This window comes from Zophobas morio, unplaced genomic scaffold (genome assembly GCF_036711695.1).
Source record: "Zophobas morio isolate AGI-343-1 ecotype UQ-CSIRO unplaced genomic scaffold, CSIRO_AGI_Zmor_V1 ptg000046l, whole genome shotgun sequence".
In the NCBI taxonomy this organism is placed as follows: Eukaryota; Metazoa; Arthropoda; class Insecta; order Coleoptera; family Tenebrionidae; genus Zophobas; species Zophobas morio.
The window spans coordinates 4,252,530-4,274,627 of record NW_026972151.1 but is presented as its reverse complement, the minus strand read 5'-3'; the positions used below and the strand labels follow the sequence as shown (position 1 = coordinate 4,274,627).

Genomic DNA, 22,098 nt, shown 5'->3' with positions numbered 1-22,098 from the left:
GTTATTTAGTTTACATGAATACTCACAAGGTTGCAAATTATCAATAATTATGGGTTTCCTAATCCAAGACACATTAACAGAAGTAGTTCTAATTATCACCACCGTCATCCTCCTCATAACAAACTACTTCCACCAATCCTACAAATACTGGGCGAAAAAAGGAGTGCCAACCATCCGACCACATTTTCCACTAGGTAACACAAACATACTTTTGCCCAAAGGGTTATCAGTAGGAACCCTCAGCCAAAAATTCTACACCGAATTCAAAAAACGGGGAGAAAAATTTGGGGGTGTTTATTTAGTGACAGAGCCGAATTTGGTGGTAGTTGATCCGGAGTACGTTAAGGACATTCTGTGCAAAGATTTTCAATATTTCGTGGATAGAGGGTTCTACTATAACGAAAAGGACGACCCGATTAGTGCCCATTTATTTGCTCTTGATGGTGTACAATGGAGGAACCTTCGGGTTAAACTCACACCTACTTTCACGTCTGGTAAAATGAAGATGATGTTTCAGACAGTGGTGGACTGTTGTAACTTCATGAAAGAGGCCATTGAGCAAAATCTGACCCAAGATATAGAGATCAAAGAAGTTCTAGGCCGATTTACCACTGATGTTATTGGTTCTTGCGCATTTGGTATTGAATGTAATAGCTTCAAACACCCGGATGCTGAATTTCGGAAGATGGGGAAAGAGATCTTCCAGTATAGCATCTGGGGGTCGCTGAAGGCATTCGTGTCGATGAATCTACCAAAATTGTCTCTACAATTAGGTATCACTTCAGTGACCAAAGAAGTGCAAAATTTCTTTACAGGAATAGTCACAGATACAGTGAACATGCGTCACGACAATAACATCAGACGCAACGACTTTTTGCAAATTTTGATGGACTTGAAGGACTCTTCTGGTTTAACACTAGATGAAATAGCGGCTCAAGTGTTTCTGTTTTTCGCTGCCGGCTTTGAAACCAGTTCTACTACAATGACTTTTGCTTTGTATGAACTTGCTAGGAATCCGGAAATCCAGAAGAAGCTGAGGGAGGAGATTTGCCAGATTTTGGAAAGGCACGATGGTAAAATCACGTATGATAGTCTAACTGAGATGAAATACTTAGGGCAGGTTATGGATGGTGAGTAAATCTACGTCTTGTTAAAGGGAAAAAATACGATATTTGGTTTTCCGTTGTAGAAACTTTAAGAAAGTATCCACCTCTAACTACCCTCAATCGGCGCTGTACTAAGGACTACACTCTTAGAGACACAGATGTGGTTATAGAAGAAGGTACTCCGGTGCTTATCTCCACTTTGGGTTTACACACGGATCCGGATTTTTATCCAGAACCTGAGAAGTTTGATCCGGAGAGGTTTAGCGAAGAGAATAAGAAGGACAGGCATCAGTTTGTCCATCTGCCTTTTGGTGATGGGCCCAGGAACTGCATAGGTTGGTGATATATTTATAAAAATAATGTTTTCAAGATTCTAATACGAATTTCTAGGTCTACGTTTTGGACTGATGCAGTCAAAAATTGGAGTAATCACCACAATCAAAAATTTTAAGGTTTTGGACAGTTCCTGGACCAAGCCGGTTGAATTTGATCCATATACGTTTATGCTGAATACTTCTGATAAAATATATCTGCGGTTTGAGAAAGTGTAAAATTTCGCTTTTTAGATTGTTGTTCATACTTTAGATTTAGATTAACTTTTGTTTAAGTGTTCTATTTTATTTACAATATATGCACATATGTATCTAGGTTCTTACAGTTAGACACTGCCATCAATACAAATAACAATTCAAAATATAAAGTAAGTTAATAAAGTTTCCCAACTTTCTGTAGCTTCATCACTTACTAAGACCTTGTTCTTTTTTCAGCGCTTAACGCAGAAACAAAATTTTTAAAAAGTAATTCTTCTTCTTGAACTTAGGGACAAGAATCAATAAGCGTATTTTGACAGAAAAATTAATATTACTATTAGATATGGCGTCAATATGAAGAACAGAGGACATATTCTTCTTTAGTTCTTCCTCATATTCATTTATTTTCATTGCAAAGAAGTCGAAGTTGGAACGGATTTTTGGCATAGATATTTTTTTCCTATTACCGTGAACAACTTCCAACTACCGTGTCGGTTTAAATTAAGAATTACTGTCTATGTTGCGCTATGAACTGATCAAAGTTCCTGAACTAATGCGTAGTGTTTATACCTAGTGCATGATTTCCTTCTTGCTGAAACCTTGCCATTTGAAAGAAATTTTCACGAATGTTTGTACACAACTGCTTAACATATGTATCATTCTAATATCTCAAGAAAAACAAGCATTCGCTACCATTCGTGCATCTGTAAAATTAGCCATTTAAATTATAAAAACCATACCCAAACTAAAACAGTCCTAAGACGAAAAAAAAACATACTAGATACATAAATCTAACCACACACGGTGACGTATTCTAAAAACGACCCATAAAGTACGGCTCGTTTGTTTACCGGTTTTTGAATCGCCGCGCGGAGCGAAAAACCGTACCACCGTCAATATTTTTTTTTATCGTCACCGGAACAAGTCGAAACCGTGATGCACGCGCCGTTACCGCCCGCACTATTTCGAAATCCCGGAGGAGCCCGCCCTGAAGGAATGACGTCTTATTCTTTTTTTTGCCAATTCGTTTGTAATTATATATTTAATTTAAGATTAGCCGTAGGTTTTATTATCTTAGCCGTGCAGCTGGTGGTAGGGAATAAACCCGATTTATTGTGTAAAATATTTCTCGCCGTTTTATTTTGTTGTCGTGTTTTCGCGGGCGCTCACCACCTGAGATCTGTGTCTCCGGCTTGAGAGCAACTCCAGTGCTCCCTCCCCCGGAGAGGGAGCCGACGCCCGAGCGACCGCCGCTCCTGACCGAAGGCGCCACCCCGCATAAGCCTAGGTCGGCCAGACTTGTTTCCTATAACAACGGGACTAGTCGGCCCAAGGCTTGGCATCCAGGTACGCCGCCACCACACGTTATCAGCGAGATTCCGGACCGTCCGTCACACCGGAATTTCATCGGATCATTATTGTCTTTATCTCATTTTTATCTTTGCGAAAAAATTATGTTTTTCATAATGGCTACAAATCAGATTGCTACAGCCATGTCAAGTATTTCACAAGGATATATCTTAGGACCCTTATTATTTTCATTATACGTTAATGATTTAGTAAGCGTATTTAAACATTCTCAGGTTCTTATGTTTGCAGTTGACAAAAATATTTCGCAGAACCGATGGTCTCATTTTTTGCAGCACGGTCTGGCTCCTGAGGTGAAAGCAGAGCTGTTAACGAAGTTTCAGCTCCCGCAAACGTCTGGATTAAAAGGCCCCCAGTTAAATCCTGGGGTTGCGGCCATTGCCCCATCCTTCACGTTTTCATAAACATTATACTCTTATTAGTTTTTTCTGTAGACGTATATATGTATATACATACATACTTTTCAATTGCGCAACTATATTTCTTTAAACCTCTACCTATTTAGATAAAGAAATGTTCAGGTGAGAAGACGTGTGCATTTTTTATTTAACCTAAGATTGTCACTGTTACCCCAACTACTCGCTCTATCAAGATCTTCCAGCAACAGTCGACAATCTTCTTTACTATTAATAACTCTGTAAATCTTTAAATCATCTGTTATAAAAGACAATAAGTGTTGGAGACAATAGCGATAACACCATCTACGGAAAAAGAGAAGTGGATGCAAATTCCAGCCCTGAGACACTTGAAAGATATTTTTACATCAGCAACCAACTGACCATGCATAAACCAGACTATTATTTGGAAAAATAAGTTAACTTAGCTATAAAAAAATAAAATCTAATATGTGTGCTGGTTTGGACTGTGTTCCTGCCTTTGTCATTACAGACTGTTCCACCGCTAACTCTTATTTTCAACAATTATTGTATTTAAACTAGTACATTTCAATCAAGAATTTGTCCAGCTGGAGTAGGAATAGATGATGGAAGGAAAACACTGAGAAGAAATAAAGTTTGAACACTTCAGCTAAATATTTGTTTGGGAGTTGTCAGATTGGTTTCATCAAATTGCATTCTACAGAAATGTATGTTCGGCCTTTTATGTCTTGAAAAAATTTCCAAAATTCTTTAGGACTGCATGTTAGCGAAGACTATCTGATTCGATCTCATGTATAATCTGCGTTAACTAATTCTTGTAGGTTCATACAAATTATAGAAAATTTATCGTCATGAAACTGAGATTTACTTTTTTTAAATTTACCTTGAAATATGTTTTTTACTTTAATTTGTCTCTTCAACTATGTATCATTCGGGAAAGCAAATTTGCATTTAAAAGATAGTCCACATATTTAAATTGTTGCGTTTTATGTAAGGAAGTCCAATTAGTAAAGCATATATACATTGATAACGACAAATTTAATCTGCTTTTTTTTTTAAATTATACATATTGGTGTTTGACAAAAACGGAAAGTTTGGAGGAGGTCCATTATCAACTAACAGAGAAACCTATAGACGTACATAGTATTGATCCGGATTTAATAGTACATCATTATCTTTTGCAACTGTCCACTTATTTGAGATAGGGTTATGGAGAACTAAATCTAGATCTCTATTTTTTATGTAGTTGGTTGATATACTGTGTCTCAACAATCTACTTCTTAGATCATTCGAAAATTGGTCTAAAAGAGAGGAAATTTTTCTAAAATTTCCAGAAATAATTGCAACGTGTATGACTGAATATTTAGAGAATATAGAAATTTGCGGCAATTAAAAACCCATTAGAGCACAGAAATTTGCAACAAACAATATTGTTACGTTGAACGGGTGGTAAAATTGGCAACAATTTATTCCTTATTAACTCGAATATACACGATTAACTATTACAGCGATTATGTACAAACTATTTCTGGCTCAATTTGGGTGGCTCTTCTTAACACTCGCTGAACTCATAGTTCGACTGAATAATGCCGCTCCCGACGGTGGCATTTATTTAAACTCGTATTCCCCTCTCGATGTTTCCCAATCGAGGTCTTTCTGGAATCCATTGCGACTTCCGTTTCTAGGCCTTTCTTTAGCGAACGCCGCATCGAGACTTTTTCGTTTTTGTGCGAGCGCTGTCTGGGTAACGTCATCCACGATGCGTAAATACCAGAAAACTCGGAAACCCATAAGTGTCGTACCGGGGGCGGCGTATGGGTTTATTTCGTAACAATATCAACAATTGGAACAACAAAGCAAATGCTCATGTCCGAATGGTATGCAGAAAAAATTGTTTTGACGACTATGAGAACACTTCCACATTTAGAAACCTTCTGTTTCTATTATACTTGAATTCATCAAGCCATGTTTCAACATATAACACCATACTCACATATAAACATATTAGGAAAGAAAGAATGGACTTTAGATTTCATACCACCCACATTCTGATGATAAATCATTTACATTGGTTGAAGAATTCAAGTTTATATGAACGACATAATTTGAATGTTTAATGGTTAGATAATTTTTTCCGCGGTTCATTATTCATATCATCGTAATTTTCCTAGATATTGTTGATCTTTGGTTTTGTCGTCCTGTATAACACCATTATGAAATTGCATTTTTCAGAACATTTTTCTTTGTTAAAACAGACTTAACGACATCTGGGATATTAAGTTTTACATTTAAGAAACCAAGACAACCTGGGAATGATCTGCCTATCAGCAACTTTAATAAAAAGGTCAACCAAGAATAAAATATTGTGAGTCACAGTAGTGACATTTCTATTTTTTTTTTTTTTTTGGAACATTTATTAATATTAGCTATGTAATGCAATAACACCGCATGCACTCGTGTTCGAGATCTAAAAATATAGATAATGTTCTATGTATCTCAAATCAATAAACTAACAAGTACTTTTGGAAACAAAAACAACATCAACAACATCATCAGCTATATTACGAATTTCACACTCCAAGAAAGGATATTACCGACGCCATAATTATTTGATACTTTGACAAATATTGCCTCACTTTTCAAAGAATTATAGTTATACTAAAACAATTATCTGCTCCAAAAAAAGTCATTTTACTCGAAAGTTTTCAAACCTATTGAGATACTTAAGACAATGAAAACAAGGCTTAAATTCGTTACCAGATGTCTTGACTGCTGTTCCAACTCTACACTTCTAAAGTGATAATCACGATGCAATTTCCTGGGACCTCAAAAGACCACGGTGGCCCTGGCACTAGAAAAGACTCACAAAGGATAAAAACTGTTACTAAAATTGCCCGAGAAGTAAATTTTGGAAGAATCAAAATATAAATTTCCAAAAATGGGTTAAAATAAGTAAAGATATTAAACGTTTCAAGGTGTGAAGTTTCCACGTGGTGATTAGTTAGTTCAAGTTTTAGAAAAGCAATCTCATACAGGATGTTTTAGGCAGGATGGAAGTGTTTCGTAATTTTACAGTCACATTAAATTCAACTCGATTTCCCACAGACATAATAGCCGACTAATAGAGAATATTTATTTGGAAAAATTTGCAAATATTCAAATTAAACAAAATCGTTCGCTGTTTCAGAAAACATATTATAACTTTTCGACAATGTTTATTAAAATTCTCAAAATAACTTGCAACGAAACAAGGAAAGAGGAAATGTAATATCTTTCCAATAATTGCAATGATAGGAACATTGTTTATTACAAAGAAACATACACACAGCCATAAAATTTATGCACACTCAGTGTCTTTAACAAGGTCGTTACAAATTTTTCTACATTTTTCCCCGATAAGAATTGCACAAACACATAAATTTACTTACAATATTAACAAGGCTCTAACTTTAATAGTTCAGACAAACAACAAAAATGCATTTTTACGGTCAAGTCAATATCAGCCTGATAATGTATGTCACCAGTTATCAAATTATATAACCAACTTTAGCTACGACTTCATCTCAGTCTGCATCATTCCACTAGTAACCTCGACTCTTGTGACAATGGGTGTCGTTCTTGATGACCTCTGGACTGAAATTCTCCTCTTCGTGGCAACAGTCACACTGGTTATTACACTATACTTTCGCATATCTTATCAATATTGGGCCAAAAAAGGAGTCCACACTATTCAACCCCGGTTTCCTTTAGGTAACACCAACATGATTCTCCCGAAAGGGTTTTCCGTCGGAATTTTAACAAAAAAATTCTACGATGAGCTCAAACAAAAAGGTCTGAAATTCGGAGGCGTTTATTTCATTACGGAACCACATTTGGTGGTTGTTGATCCGGACTACATCAGAGATATAATGAGTACGGACTTCCAGTACTTCGTCAACCGCGGGTTTTACCACAACAAGAAAAACGATCCTTTGAGTGCCCACTTATTCGCAATCGAAGGTAGCGACTGGAGGAATCTCCGAATCAAACTAACCCCAACCTTCACATCTGGTAAAATGAAAATGATGTTCCACATGGTCATCCAGTGCGCCAACTACATGAAAGAAGCCATCGGTGGTACTTTAGGTCAAGATATAGACATCAAAGAAGTCATGAGTCGGTTTACCACGGACGTCATCGGCTCGTGCGCGTTTGGAATCGACTGCAACAGCTTCAAGTACCCGGACGCCGAGTTTCGAAGGATGGGCCAAAAGCTCTTCGAGTACAACCTCTGGGAATCCATTCAAGCTTTCTTCATGTTGAACCTTCCACAACTCTCCCTGAAACTCGGAATTCCGTCCAACAAGAAAGACATCCAGAAGTTCTTCATGACTACGATAAGAGATGCCGTTAAGCTTCGGGAAGAAAACAAAATCACGCGACGCGACTTCTTACAGCTTCTAATTGAATTGAAAAATAGTACTGATTTTACTTTGGATGAAGTTTCAGCACAAGCTTTTCTGTTCTTTGTTGCTGGTTTCGAAACTAGCTCGACCACCATGACTTTTGCGTTATACGAACTTGCCAAAAATCCGCAAGTTCAAGAGAAGCTAAGACAGGAAGTCTGTCGCGTTTCTGAGAAGTATGATGGTCAGATTACGTATGACGGTGTGATGGAAATGAAGTACCTAGCTCAGGTGGTAGATGGTGAGTACTTCTTCCTCTAATGGAAAGTACTAACACATATTTGTAGAAACTTTACGCATGTATCCACCGCTAGCCACTCTGAATCGTCGTTGTTCTAAAGATTATACTCTTCGTGATACAAATATTAAAATCAACAAAGGTACGAGAGTGTTAATTTCGACATTGGGGCTCCACATGGACCCAGATTTTTTCCCGGACCCAGAGAAATTTGATCCTGATAGGTTCAGTGATGAGAACAGGGCAGGGAGGCACCCGTTTGTTCATTTACCTTTTGGTGACGGGCCCAGGAATTGCATAGGTAAATTTTGAGTTTTATTTTAAATAATATTTTTTAATTTTTTTTTCAGGTTTACGTTTTGGACAAATGCAGTCAAAGATCGGGGTGGCAACAGTGGTTAAAAATTTCAGGTTGAGTGTTAGTCCGTCGACAAAGGCCATAATATTTGATCCATATGTGTTCCTTCTTTGTAGTATAAATAAGATTTACTTAAAAGCTGAAAGGGTGTAGCGTATGACAATTGACAATTGCATTTTTGTAGAAACAGTAAAAGTTTTCGTTTTGTTTGTTTATCTGCATGCATTTATCAATGGGAGTTTCAAAAATAAAATAGTTTATCTGCTATTCAGGTAATTTTTATTATTACAATCTAAGTAATGAATCCCAAGGTTAGAAAAGTGCCCCTAAATCAAACACAAATATAGAGGACAAATTTATTTATTCCTCCATTCTGGAGAAGCAAAAACAGCTCTGGAATAATCTCAACTACCAAAGTAGAAGAAAAAAAAACCCTTTCAAACCTCCAACAGTGGATTTAAATATTTCAAACACCACTTTTCTATGCCCAAGAAACCTGCCCCATATTATACTCTGTACCCCGTCTTCGCAAAACAGCGGAGCTCTCCATCAAGTTTATAATTAAAAATCCATTTAAGCAAATGACAAAAAGCACAAACTTTAACTTAAACCGCTTTCGCCAAGTGATCTTGTGCTTTTCGGTTCAAATTCAAATTCTCTCTTTCTCGAATTTATAACGATAACTTAATGAATATTAGAGTTACAAGAAATTGAGCTAACAACATGAGGTTAAACTAAGCCACAATTTATCAACAATTTAAAAAATCAAAAAAAAATCATATTATATTCAGCCTGTCGAAGGCTAATTCGCAAACAAGAAGCACAAATTAAATCCCACCTCCCCCAATTCACAATATCATTAATTCTAGCAGATGAAAATTTTCAACGTCCTCTCTCGCAAGTTTTGAAATTTAGTTTTAATTAGAAATATTATTGATTTAATGTTTTTTTTTACAGCCTGAATTTGAACATTTGTTCTGGAATTATTATTTTGTTTCTACTACATTTCATATAAGTGTTTATTATATAAGTTTATTTATTTGTTTGTTTGTGATATCTGGTTTACTTTCGGTCGATTAACGTGAATTAATACATAATCTAACATCATCTAAATTCTTTGTTGTTTGAAATTCTTGATAGAGTGTGACATAATTAAATTTTCGAAATTGGTTGTGGAAGGAATATCCCTAAGTAGAGGTTAAAAATTAATGTAAAAAGGTTGAGGTCGAACTCCACAGTTATAAATTTAGTACTTCATTAAAACAAGGACATGTTTCGAGAAACCTATGTTCTCATCTTCAGCTTATTAAATCAAATCAACTTAAATTTTAACAGAGTGAAAAAGAGAAAAACATGTTCTGTTATTGAATGTACAAATGGTAATTGCCAGAGAACTGAGGTTTCTTGAAACATGTTCTAGTTTTAATGAAGCACTAAATTCATGAATGTGGAATTCGACCTCAACCGCTTTACATAAATTAAATTTTTGTTGTTTCTTTCTTTGTTACTGTAATACTTATTTTGGTATAGTCAAAATTCAGGAGATCTTAACTTTAACCGAAATAGACGCATCGGATTTTCGCCGTCAGTGAATCAGATCATCGACTTGGCTATCTCTTTTACTGGATGGAAGTAAATCTCGCAATAACTTGAGAAATACTCTCCAGTTACTTTAATGACGATTTATTTTTTCTTAGATGTTTAACTTTGTGATATTCAAATATTTGTACCGATTTGTAACATTTCATTTCTTTTTGAAAGCTGAAGACGTTTTTTCCAGCTGACAGATAAATCCGTTTATTTCATACTTTGCCCTCTATATTTTACGTTTTGATTTAAGGTCACTTTTCGAATCTTTTAGTTCACCACTTTACATTTGAACACATTTCACCGAATAAAAAAAAACACAACGTAGGGCCCCACTTTGTAAACCACCACGGCTCAAGGCCAAATTTTGAATTTTTTTCGGGTTTGATCATTTAATACACATGTCTCATTTTAGTGGGTTAACACTACACTAAGAATGAAAATATGAGTAATATAATGAGAAAGACAGCCCCTGTTGGTTTGTGCATGCTTTCGAATCGAAAATCTTAGAAGGACAGAAGATAAAGCTTTACTTGGAGTCAAGTAGTGTTTGCGATTAACATTCTAGCCCCTCTAGACCTATGCGAAATGGTACTTCTTAACCTCACTTTTCCGTATAATAAATTTAAGGTTTTTCAAAAACTCTATCAAATCTTAATTACACATAACATAATCAATGAATAAAATACATGCGTTTTCGCTAACGTTTCCACCTATCAACAAAATCACGCCGACTTGAGGACTTCTTCGCTTGAACACCCATCAGGTACCTACTGTTGTTGCAAATATATTTCTGCAGCAAAATAAAAGTTAACTTTAAATTGTAATGACACACTGAAATTTTAAATTCAAATATAATTTTTCAAGTACGCGACTCTACCTGCTACTGGTATAGTGTCGTTTAACTTCACAGACCAGCATAGTTTCAATAGATACAAAAAATGGGTCTAAAGAGTTTAGACAGTACTTCCCTCTCTGTCGGAATCGTGACGACTGCATGCCTATTATCTCTTTTTTCGTATTACATTTTTGTAGCGGGGCATTTTAAAATAAATTGTGTATTCATTTTTTCATTATTTGGCATTGACACCTTTGTCATTTTTTTGTGATTGCTATGACTGCTTATTAAAAAAAAAAAAATCACTGTTGCCTATGCAAAAATTGTCAGGCGTGAACAGATGAAAGGAACACCCTGTATAGAGTACTTAAGACAAATAGCCGTAACACTTATCAATAGAGAGCGGAAAATATGCAGCAAAATTTTGAGAAATATGATCATATGATATGCACCAAATGTATGCAAATATGCAGTAACTTTCTTAAAATATGCAGAGATATGCAGTTGCATATGCGCCAAAAATTAAAAAAAAAGCTTAATAAGCGAACCAATTTATTTATAAGTTACGTAAACAGGTCTCCTGAGCTTACGTTTTATTACAAAAAAATACATAAATCACATTGCAAAGTGATTTATGTATTTATTATGACATCTCACTAACACCTAAACCACGTTTTTAAAGATAATATTCTTATAGTAAAAAATAAATATAAACAGAACAAATTGAAAAATAGTAGTAATCCACTATTTAATTACTATTTTGGTAACAATTTATTTTTAAAAATTTTTCTAAATATTCTAACAAAAAGTTTTTTCGGTGATTCTAAAGTAAGTATATGTATTTGTAAATAGAAAAACTGCGTACTACCTTCACAGAATACTTACCGGTTTAAAGCAGGCGCGACAAAACACAGTTCGTTCTTGAAGAATAAGTTCAGAAAAAGGTTTAATCCATAAATTAATTTGAGTTTTCTTTGCCATATTGATACACATGTATCCCTTTAAATCCTTTCAATACAAACTCACGATGAAAAATAATAGTATAACGTATGATTATAACGTTCCTTCGACCACCATAAAACATACCATTAATACACTTAACTAACGAACAAAAATATTGGGAACGAACGGTATTTCCAAAAGTAATTCGGGTGCGAATTTACCTGGAAGGGTGGCGTCTGGTTCGGTTTCGCCCAATACTAAATACATTGAAAACATCGTCGTGGTTTCCGGAATTGCATTTTTAAAATACTGAAATCTCCAACCAAGTCAGAATCTAAGTAAACCTGCATTCTGCTACCGCATCACAGCTCGTTTAATGCCGATTTATCGTTTCAATCGATTTTGACTTTTCGCGAGTTATTTACCTCAGTCGTAGATTTTTTAATATTATAAATGGTATCAAAAGAAAGCTGACACTTTTCCCCAGGGGACCTCCTATCTCAGAATGCAAAAAACTTCAGCACTTCGTCAAAAAATGCATCAATGTGGCGGTTAAAATGTGATGTAAAAGTTGTTCAACTTTATAATTTTTTTTTGTAAAAACTGCATATTAGATACGAATATAAATATGGAGGTCCCCTGGACTGAAGTTTGTTAATTCGAAATATAATTTTTTTAAAGTGATATATCTCATATTTTTAAAATGCAACTCCGGAAACCGCGACGATGTTTTCAATGTATTTAGTATATGGCTAAACCGAACCAGACGCCAGCCTTAACACATAGTGGTGTCTCCAAACTACCATAAAACCCAAACCTTTCCTAGTTATTTGAAGCTCAGGACAATATTTGCAATATGATTCATAAAATTTTGTCTTTCTAGATAAATACCAATAGAATGGCAATATTTTTTTTTGTCAATTTAGCATAAAAATTGATAAAAATGCAAAATATGCACCCGTTCCGTGAAATATGCATCGGAAGGCCAATATATGCAAATATGCAATTTTTTTATAGCAGTATTCCCTTTTAATTAGCATGATTCGTTCACATATTAAATATCAAGACTTATATGCAAGAAATAACGGATATGCAAATTTCATAAAATCCGCTCTCTACTTATCAATCTACAGACGTGACGGTAAAACACAAACTAAACTAAAACATGTTTTCTACCAATTGGAAAAACTGGACGACAATGCCGACGGTCCAGACTTTTTTATTGCTCTGACTTCCGTTTATTGAATAAAACACTACATTTTTTCAATTTTTGGATACTGTAATTCACATTTGCTTAATTATAACTTGTCTAGATCTAGAGGGGCATCTCCTAGCCTCTCCCTAGCTACGGCCTTATCAAGGGGTTATGAAATATCTAGAAAATTTAAAAGATTTGCCCAATGGATTCCATTACTGTACGACCTTAGGTTATGCTCGATAAGAAAAAAAGTGTTTATGTTTATACATCGGAAAAATGTCACGTAGAAATTAGTTTGATTTGAATGAGTTCGTCCCCTCAACACAGGGGATCAAAACAATTAACTAGTAAGCTACAATCAACAAAATGTTCTGAATATCATTATTATAATTCTTATTAAATAAAGATGTTTGTATTTTCACATTTTCGGGAAAATGGGGTCACTCGTTCTTAACTTGATCAATAAAAAATATGAATGCTATGATGAATTACAAATAAAAACTCATCATATTTTGAACATTTTGGGTGGAATTTATTCGGCAAAATTTTTTAGAAAACGTCATCAATTTTTTGGGGGAAATAAACAGATTTATTTTGATTAACAATTTACCATGCTTACAATGACCTTAAAACGTCTGCAAGATTTCAAAGTATATATTTAGTTTTGCAATTCTTGATTAAAGCAATAAAATAAATTCACGCATTCATTAATTTTTTTGAGTCACGCTGTATACACAAATCCAAAAATATGAATGGAATGATAAATCACAAGTAGAGACTCATCATATTTTGCACATTTAAGATAAGATTTATTCAGCAATATTTTGAAGTGACGTCATCAATTTTTTAGGGGGGATGACCAAATACATTTTGGCTAAAAATTTACCATGCCTATGATAATTTTAAATGATCTCCAAGATTTCAAAGCATTCGGTTTTGTAGTTCCTGATTAAATCAATAAAATAAATTCACGCATTCATTAATTTTTTTGAGTCACCCTGTATATGCAAATCCAAAAAATATGAACGGAAGGATAAATTACAACTACAGACTCATCATATTTTGCACATTTAAGTTAGGATTTCCTCGGCAAAATTTTAAGGTAACGTCATCAATTATTTACGAGGGAGGAGCAAATACATTTTGACTAAAAATTTACCATGCCTATGATAACTTTAAAAGATCTCCAAGATTTCAATGCATTCGGTTTTGTAGTTCCTGATTAAATCAATAAAATAAATTCACGCATTCATTAACTTTTTTTTGAGTCACCCTGTATATGTAAATCAAAAAAATATGAACGGAAGGATAAATTACAACTACAGACTCATGATATTTTGCACATTTAAGATAGGATTTATTCGGCAAATTTTTGAGCTGATGTCATCAATTTTTTGGAGGGAATAAGTAAATATATTCTGATTAAAAATTTATGTTGTTTATCATAACTGTAAACCATCTGCATGATTTCAAAGCATTCGGTTTTGCAGATTCAAAATTAAATGACAAAATGTTGTTTCAAAATTTTGATTTTTTTTACAAAAATTTGGACGTTTCGGGTAAAAACTCAATTCGGAGTCATAAACTACATGTGTTGGACGATGTTATTTTATACAATTTAAAACCCATTTACTATGTACAATTTTGAAATAACGTCATCGCATTAGTGGTGGGGATGATTACACAAATTTTGGTTAGCGTTTTACTATCTACATGATATTCTTAATATAAGTACAAAATTTCACAACAATGGGTCCAGTGCTTTCGACGATTATATGTTTAATAAAAATCCGGAACGGCAGACAGTCGGACACACGGACAGAGGGACAGACGGACAGACGGACAGACAGACGGAAATGGGAGAACTATTTTTTCGTCCTCTAGGGGTCATGAAAGATCAAGAAAACGTAAAAGTAGAGAGTCGGCCGACGGAGTCGATTACAATACTTCCTTTGCTTACGCTCGGGAATTAAAAATAGTTCCAAATATTCCATTTCATACAATTAATATTAAGATTAATTCTATATTTTCTGCTGAGTGTTTAGCTAAGTAAACTTATCAATAAATTTGTTAAAACATGTTGAAATTCTTGACTACCTTTGATGAATTAAAAAAATGTACTAAAAAGCGTTTTTTACGTTTTCTCGACCTTTCATGACCCCTATAGTACGAAATAATAGGTCTCTCGTTTCCGTCTGTCTGTCTGTCTATCTGTCCGTCTGTTTGCCGCCTGTCCGGAGTTATATTAGACTGGTAATATCCGAAAGTACTAGTCCGATTGTTGTGAAATTTTACATGTATGTTAGGAATATCGTGTAGATCGTAAAACGCTAACCAAAATTTGCCCAGTCTCTCTATCAATGTCATAACATCTCAAAATTTTTCATAGTAGGTAAGATTTAAATTTTATAAAATAGTATGCTCCTGTATTTGTTTTATTATTCAAATCTCTAAAACGGTACACCTCAGTGTTATTTTTAATGACACTGCATGTGTCGGAATTGACATACGTGTCTTGCTGAAATAATGTGACCGAAACATTTTCAAGTGGGAAACTCACCAATTTATACTAGTATAATCTTGTCCTTTATTAAAGCATTCATATTTATGGAGGAATTGTTAATTCGGTTACTATAATGAGTTGACGACCAGGTCACTCCAGAGTTGCCGACTAAATATAAACAAATGTGTTTTCGTAACATAATGTGTTGGAATGCTAGACCATGGACTGTAGCGGCATATAGGTGATTCAAGTACAAGATTTCTAAAAAAATGTACACTGTACTTCGGGGGCGAAGGAAGTCATTTTTTGTTATTTTAAGGTAACGTATCTGACCGGATTGTGGGTCTTTTAGGCGTTTTTGAATAATTTTCCCACGAACTTCTTAATCATATTTTTTAATTACCACTATTCATTTGTATGTATTTAATTGATTGAAAGAATTAGAAAACTATTAAACGCCAAAATACTCTTAAACATCATTTAGTACTAATTTTTTTTAGACTTGGAGTTTTTTGGTTGCTTATAAATAGTTGGCTCTTATTCTTGTGAGACATTTGCGAACGCACAAACACATCCTCTTTGCTCTTTGTAATGAAGGATTCCGAATTAATCACCTGCTGAAATGCGTCAGCCACTTCCACCGACTTACAATTACCCATTGAACACCGGAGCTCCCATATAAGGTAAACTTCCACTCCGTGACAAGACACCTATAACCACTGCATGCGAATGTCTCGTCTTGATCTAATTCGAAACTAGTCAGGGTATTTTGCACGCTTCAGCTGGACTAAAATTCCCGACATTGCAAACGATCGTTTTAACTTCGACATAAATGTAATAGTTAGAATACTTCTATTTCCATAATTCACAAAAGTTTTACTATTTGAACAAAGAACACGTCCATTTTTTTGTACTTGCCCTGCAGATTTGATAAAAATCAAAGTGATAATTTGCTCTTCAACTAAGAAAAAATAAGTACAGTCATATTTTATAACGATATTCAGTAAAGGTAGAGTTCAAATAACGGCACTTTTAGCTTCTTTGTTTGAAAAAATTTTGGACAAAAACACAGGGTCGAGGACTTAAAAGTAGGTTTTCGACATTTAGGTACAAAACTGACAAGTCAGTCCAAAAAAGTAATTTTGACATTTCAGTACACAAAAGTGACAGTTCAACGACGTCATTGGGGACGTAAAACGACAAGATTTGTAATGGACACCTAAAAAATCCATTTGACTACTATTATTGATAACTTTATAATGGAGGTGAATAAGTTGCAAAGAAATCTTCTGTTGAGTCAAAAATGAAGCTATGTATGCAATTTGTACATTTTCAGATGTTACTGTAGTGACCCTTCTAATTGGCGTTGCTCTTTCCTCACTCATCCACTAATAACTGAGCGTGTCTAGTAAACTCTTTGATTATACAGGGTGATTTCAAATGTGTGCAATAAAAAAAAATGGGGAATAACTCACAATAAGCTGTGTTGCACCACCTAAAATTCAAATGGAAATTTAATATAAATTGTTATACACCCCACTGATAGTGTTTGTTTACCTACCACAACAACTATAGAGTGAATAGCACAGAACGACTAGGATTAATAACCAAAAAAGCAGCACACTGACAAGCAACGTACAAAAACACGATAAGAGCCAGTCATGCATTCGTTGGTTACCGTCTTGTGTTCGATTAACGTCTTTGATAATGTAGAATTTTTCCAATTCTGAGCGAGTCGACATGGTAATGCTTTATGGTGTCGGTGATGGGTTGGCGTGCGAATTGTAGATCAAACACTTTTCAAATCGCACGATTTAGTGTGTGCGAACATTTGCATCAATCGTACAACATCTCCAAGATCATGATACCTTCAAGCCTCAAACTCAGGATCGTGGCCGTGATCGAACCCAAAGAATACTGCAATCTGAAGAACAAATTTTGGAACGCATTGAAGAAGAGCCCGAGATCAGCACTCGCCGACTTGCAGCTGAAGTTGGATTGCGAGCCCGCTGATTTTCCACGTCGTGTAATTTACTGCGAATGGTTGTTACAGCAATGTCGTGAACATCCGAACTTTTTTAATTGCATTCTATGTACGGATGCAGCACGATTCAGCAATGCAGATTTCAACAGCCACAACACTCACATTTGGTCCTATGAAAATCCACACGCTCGTCAAAAGGTGCAATTTCAACGAGATTTTCCATAATGTGTGCGCCGGTATCATAAATGAACGCTTAGTTGGACCCTATGTTTTACCAAACAGAATAAACGCGGCACAGTACCTCGAGTTTTTAAATGTGTTGGAAGAGCAGCTAGATGTGGAAGTGCCTCTATACCACCATATTTTGTTAGGCCAGAATGGTTAAAAAACCATTTTCCTAACTAGTGGGTCGGTAGAAACGGCTCATTAGCTTAGCCTCCGCTGTCACCCGATCTCAATCCGTGTGAATTTTGTCTGTGGAAATCCCGGAGTTTTTTTACGTATCCGTGCAAATACGTTGCGACGTGCTGAATCCTGTATTGCTAGTCAAAGACAACATTTTCAACATGTATTGTAAAAAGGTAGTAGCATTCTAAGTTGCTCTTAGTATTATTCTAATAAACAACGTGGAAGCGTTGTGGCAAGGACTAAACATCAGTCAGAATAAAAAGTCGATCACCATGAAGCTTTACCAAAAATCGGTCCTTCTCAGGACCACCACTTGTTTCTACAACGAATAAATAATCTTTCGCATTGACCTTTGACGATGAATGAATACATGAGTGAACGAATGATGACCAGCTAAAAGTAGGTTTTACTTTTAATTGAAACTGACAGTGTTTACACTGTTTTTATTCGAACGTCTTTCCACCTACTGTTTAAAAAGTGGATCAGTGCCATTGTATCGAAGGTGGTGCATGCCTTTTTTGCCTCATTTGTGCCGTGGTTACAATTATTACATATAATATTTCGAAATGACCCTATATACTTGTTACATAAATAACTATTTTACTGACAATTTATTAATCTACAGTTTCATCCTTGTAGTATGTGCCTGCTACCAATATATTTTAGTGTTAGTGCAATTATTTGTTTGTAAAGGTTCAACAGATAAGATAATTTTATTAAAAAAAGTGTCAGTGTCGTTGCATTGAAATACAACTTGTTCGGTTTTACGTATCATGGCTAAAAATAAAAAAACGGACTGGAAAATATGTGATAATTTCACATCAACTGTTTAAGTTGTTTAGTTTGATAACAACAATTGCTTCATTTCAAAAATAATCAGCAAGCCTAATTTGCTTAGAAAAGTCAAACTGTTCCCTACACAGAGTACATTTCATTTTCAAATTCCAGTAATGCCAGAGTTTTTTCAATAAATATTTTTATAGATTTTTTTTATTACCATTAAAGGCCGTAAAAAATTGATCTCATGTCATTAGAAAGTAAAAGCCGCCTCATTCGCGTTATTAACACGCCCATTTGAGCTAAGAATCGATTGTATTACGGGGTGTTAAAGAAAAACTCAAGGCGGGTTCATAAATCACAAGTACAGAAATATGTTATGCTATAAAGTTTAAATAAGTAGCATTTACCATTTAATACCTATAACATATTTTTACATAAAGCATAAGTACGGTATAAACTACACATTTTTTTTTTGCTGTTACAATAACACTCACATGTTTTTCCAAACTTATTATTGTAAAATTCTGTCTTCTATCTGATTATGTATCAAGAAAAATTTCTTTCTATATCAACGGATGTAATTGGTGTGTACTTTAACGCCCTAATATTATTAAATTCCGGATCTAATGATACATTACTATTTAGTAGAGATGTACCGACTGTAGGTCTGGCCGACTAACCGACTAGCCGATTGTTCGGCCAGTAAAAACCGACTAGTCGGCCGACTGTTCGGCTTTGCTAAAACCGGTTTATAAATGCGACAGTCTGTTTTTTTTTCTATTTCTCTGACACTTTAAAAATTTGTTTTATTTTAATAAAAGGAATAACTAAAGTTCCTTTTTTTCCAAAAAATGTGTTAATTTCTTTTGGATAATTTTAACATTTAATTTTTTTAGTAACTCAGTACAAAAATAAAGAATAACACAATTTCGGGCTAGTTTATACAATATTTTAATTGAGATTAAGTTGATCGCGCATTTAACAAGGCCATTAGCGACGTCTGATTGGCGTAGAGTCGGTCACATGGTACTTTAACGCGGGGTTAAAAATTAAATCACAATTAAATATTTAATTGAGGGTCTGTAAACCGGGGTTAATTGTTTTGTAGACTATTTTAATTTTAATAAAAAAAGCCGACCGATCGGCTGTTTAGCCGACCAGTCGCCGACTGCCAGCCGACGATGAAAAACGGCCGAATAGTCGGCTTATCCGACCGGTGGGCCACTAGTCGGTACATCCCTACTATTTAGTAATTCGCCACTTAAAATTAAATTGATGTTCCATGATAATTCAGTTCAATTTTTTTTGTAACTGACAGTACCAAGGAAATAAGTGAAATTTATTTTAAAATCTAGCACTTGCAAATAAAATGTGACCTATCCGATTGTTTTACTAATTATCATTTTTGAATTTTAATTAAATTTGTTAAAATATTTTTACTTACATTCCCAAATAATTTGAATGGTAAATGTACAATAACATTTTAATTAAATTTTAAATACATGTGTATCACATTTTTGCATTGCAAAGTCTACGATAACGCAGCGATAACGCGACGTCCACCTAGATACTCTTGAAAATCCAGTGCAACTCTAAAACCAGTTAGTGCTGAACAGTGACCTGGTGCAAATCATTACAAAATGCTCGTCGAGGACATGTACATACGAGTATTTCTAATTGTAACGATTTTTATTTTGACCATAGTTAATTATTTCTACAACGCATACAACTACTGGACCAAAAAAGGTGTCCCAAGCATCTCAGTAAAATTTCCACTGGGTAACGCCAACACATTCATCCCAAGAGCCTTTTCAGTCGGAACCCTCAGCAAAAAATTTTATGATGAACTGAAACGAAAGGGACACAAATTCGGAGGAATTTATCTAGTGACTGAACCAAATCTGATTGTCGTAGATCCGAAATACATTAAAGACATCCTGTGCAAAGATTTTCAACACTTTGTCGACCGTGGGTTTTACTACAACAAAAAAGATGACCCTATGAGTGCCCATTTGTTTGCGATTGACGGTGTGGACTGGAAAAATCTTCGAACCAAACTCACACCGACTTTCACTTCGGGAAAAAGGAAAATGATGTTCCACTCAGTGATCGAGTGTTGTGATTACATGAAAGAAGCTATTGAGGGTAGTTTGAGCGAAGATGTAGATGTCAAGGAGATGTTAGGACGATATGCAACAGATGTTATTGGTTCTTGTGCTTTTGGAATTAAGTGCAACAGCTTCAAATATCCAGACGCAGAATTCAGAACAATGGGGAGGAAAATATTTACGTACTCCGTCTGGAGAAAATTAAGAGGCTTCTGTTTGATGACCATGCCCAAACTTTCGGTTCGTCTAGGTTTTAAAGCCACCAATAGAGAAGTGCGAGATTTCTTCAGAAAAACGGTCGCTGATACCGTAAGGTTGCGTCAAGACAAAAATATTCGGAGAAACGACTTTCTGCAAATCTTGATTGATATGCAGAACACATCTAATGTTACCCTAGATGAAATCACAGCTCAGGTATATCTCTTCTTCATTGCTGGATTCGAAACTACCTCAACTGCTATGACTTTTGCTTTATATGAACTCGCAAGACACCCAGAAATTCAGACAAAATTAAGGCAAGAGGTTGAGCAAATTCTAGCAAAACATGATGGCGAGCTAACGTACGACAGTTTGAAAGAGATGAAGTACTTGGAGCAGATTATAGACGGTAGATCCTTTCATAACCACATTGGGGTGATTTTTTGTTTTCTTTTTTAGAAACACTAAGAATATATCCACCGTTTCCAAGCATCAATCGTCGCTGTACTAAGAATTACACTCTGCGAGATACGAATATTGTGATCGAGGAAGGTACTCCTGTCCTGATTTCAGCATTGGGCTTGCACATGGATCCTGAATTTTATCCAGAACCTGAAAATTTTGATCCTGATAGATTTAGTGAAGAGAATAAAAAAAGTAGGCATCCGTTTGTTCATTTGCCGTTTGGTGAAGGACCAAGGAATTGTATTGGTTTGTTTTTGGGTGAAATATTTAAGCATAGATAAGTTGTACATGTGACGTTTTTAGGTCTACGTTTTGGATTAATGCAATCCAAGATAGGTTTGGTCACTGTAATAAAAAATTTTCGTTGGTCTGTTAGTCCATTGACACAGCCAGTGAAGTTTGACCCATACGCATTTCTTCTAGATTCAGTGAACAAAGTGTATCTTAGGGCGGAGAAAGTATGATAAGTAGTAAGAATAATCTGTAGAGTAGTACACAAAATTATAAGGTTTAAACTTTGTTAGTATCTTAGAATAAATGGTTCTTAAATGTTATATTAGATGTTATTATCTTTTATAACTGTTTATAATCTTTTACTAACCCCATTTCAACATCGTTTCTAGAAAAAGGATATTGCTAAAAATTGATTTTTTTCAAAAAAAATC

At 35.0% G+C, this 22,098-nt stretch overlaps 3 protein-coding genes across 3 annotated transcripts; all 3 read left to right on the top strand.

The window, feature by feature from the left end:
• On the top strand, positions 1-1,825 carry LOC135142099 (cytochrome P450 6a8-like). The gene is made up of 3 exons (XM_064073760.1): positions 1-1,130; positions 1,190-1,441; positions 1,497-1,825. The coding sequence occupies exons 1-3, from the start codon at positions 50-52 to the stop codon at positions 1,655-1,657; spliced, it is 1,494 nt and encodes a 497-aa protein (XP_063929830.1). The 5' UTR covers positions 1-49; the 3' UTR covers positions 1,658-1,825.
• A 5,110-nt stretch (positions 1,826-6,935) lies between these two features.
• Positions 6,936-8,689, top strand: LOC135142097 (cytochrome P450 6a2-like). Its single transcript, XM_064073759.1, has 3 exons — positions 6,936-8,067; positions 8,114-8,365; positions 8,415-8,689. The coding sequence occupies exons 1-3, from the start codon at positions 6,987-6,989 to the stop codon at positions 8,573-8,575; spliced, it is 1,494 nt and encodes a 497-aa protein (XP_063929829.1). The 5' UTR covers positions 6,936-6,986; the 3' UTR covers positions 8,576-8,689.
• Positions 8,690-20,317: 11,628 nt separating this feature from the next.
• LOC135142213 (cytochrome P450 6a2-like) lies at positions 20,318-21,925 on the top strand. Its single transcript, XM_064073884.1, has 3 exons — positions 20,318-21,377; positions 21,428-21,679; positions 21,737-21,925. The coding sequence occupies exons 1-3, from the start codon at positions 20,318-20,320 to the stop codon at positions 21,895-21,897; spliced, it is 1,473 nt and encodes a 490-aa protein (XP_063929954.1). The 3' UTR covers positions 21,898-21,925.
• Positions 21,926-22,098: the final 173 nt, after the last annotated feature.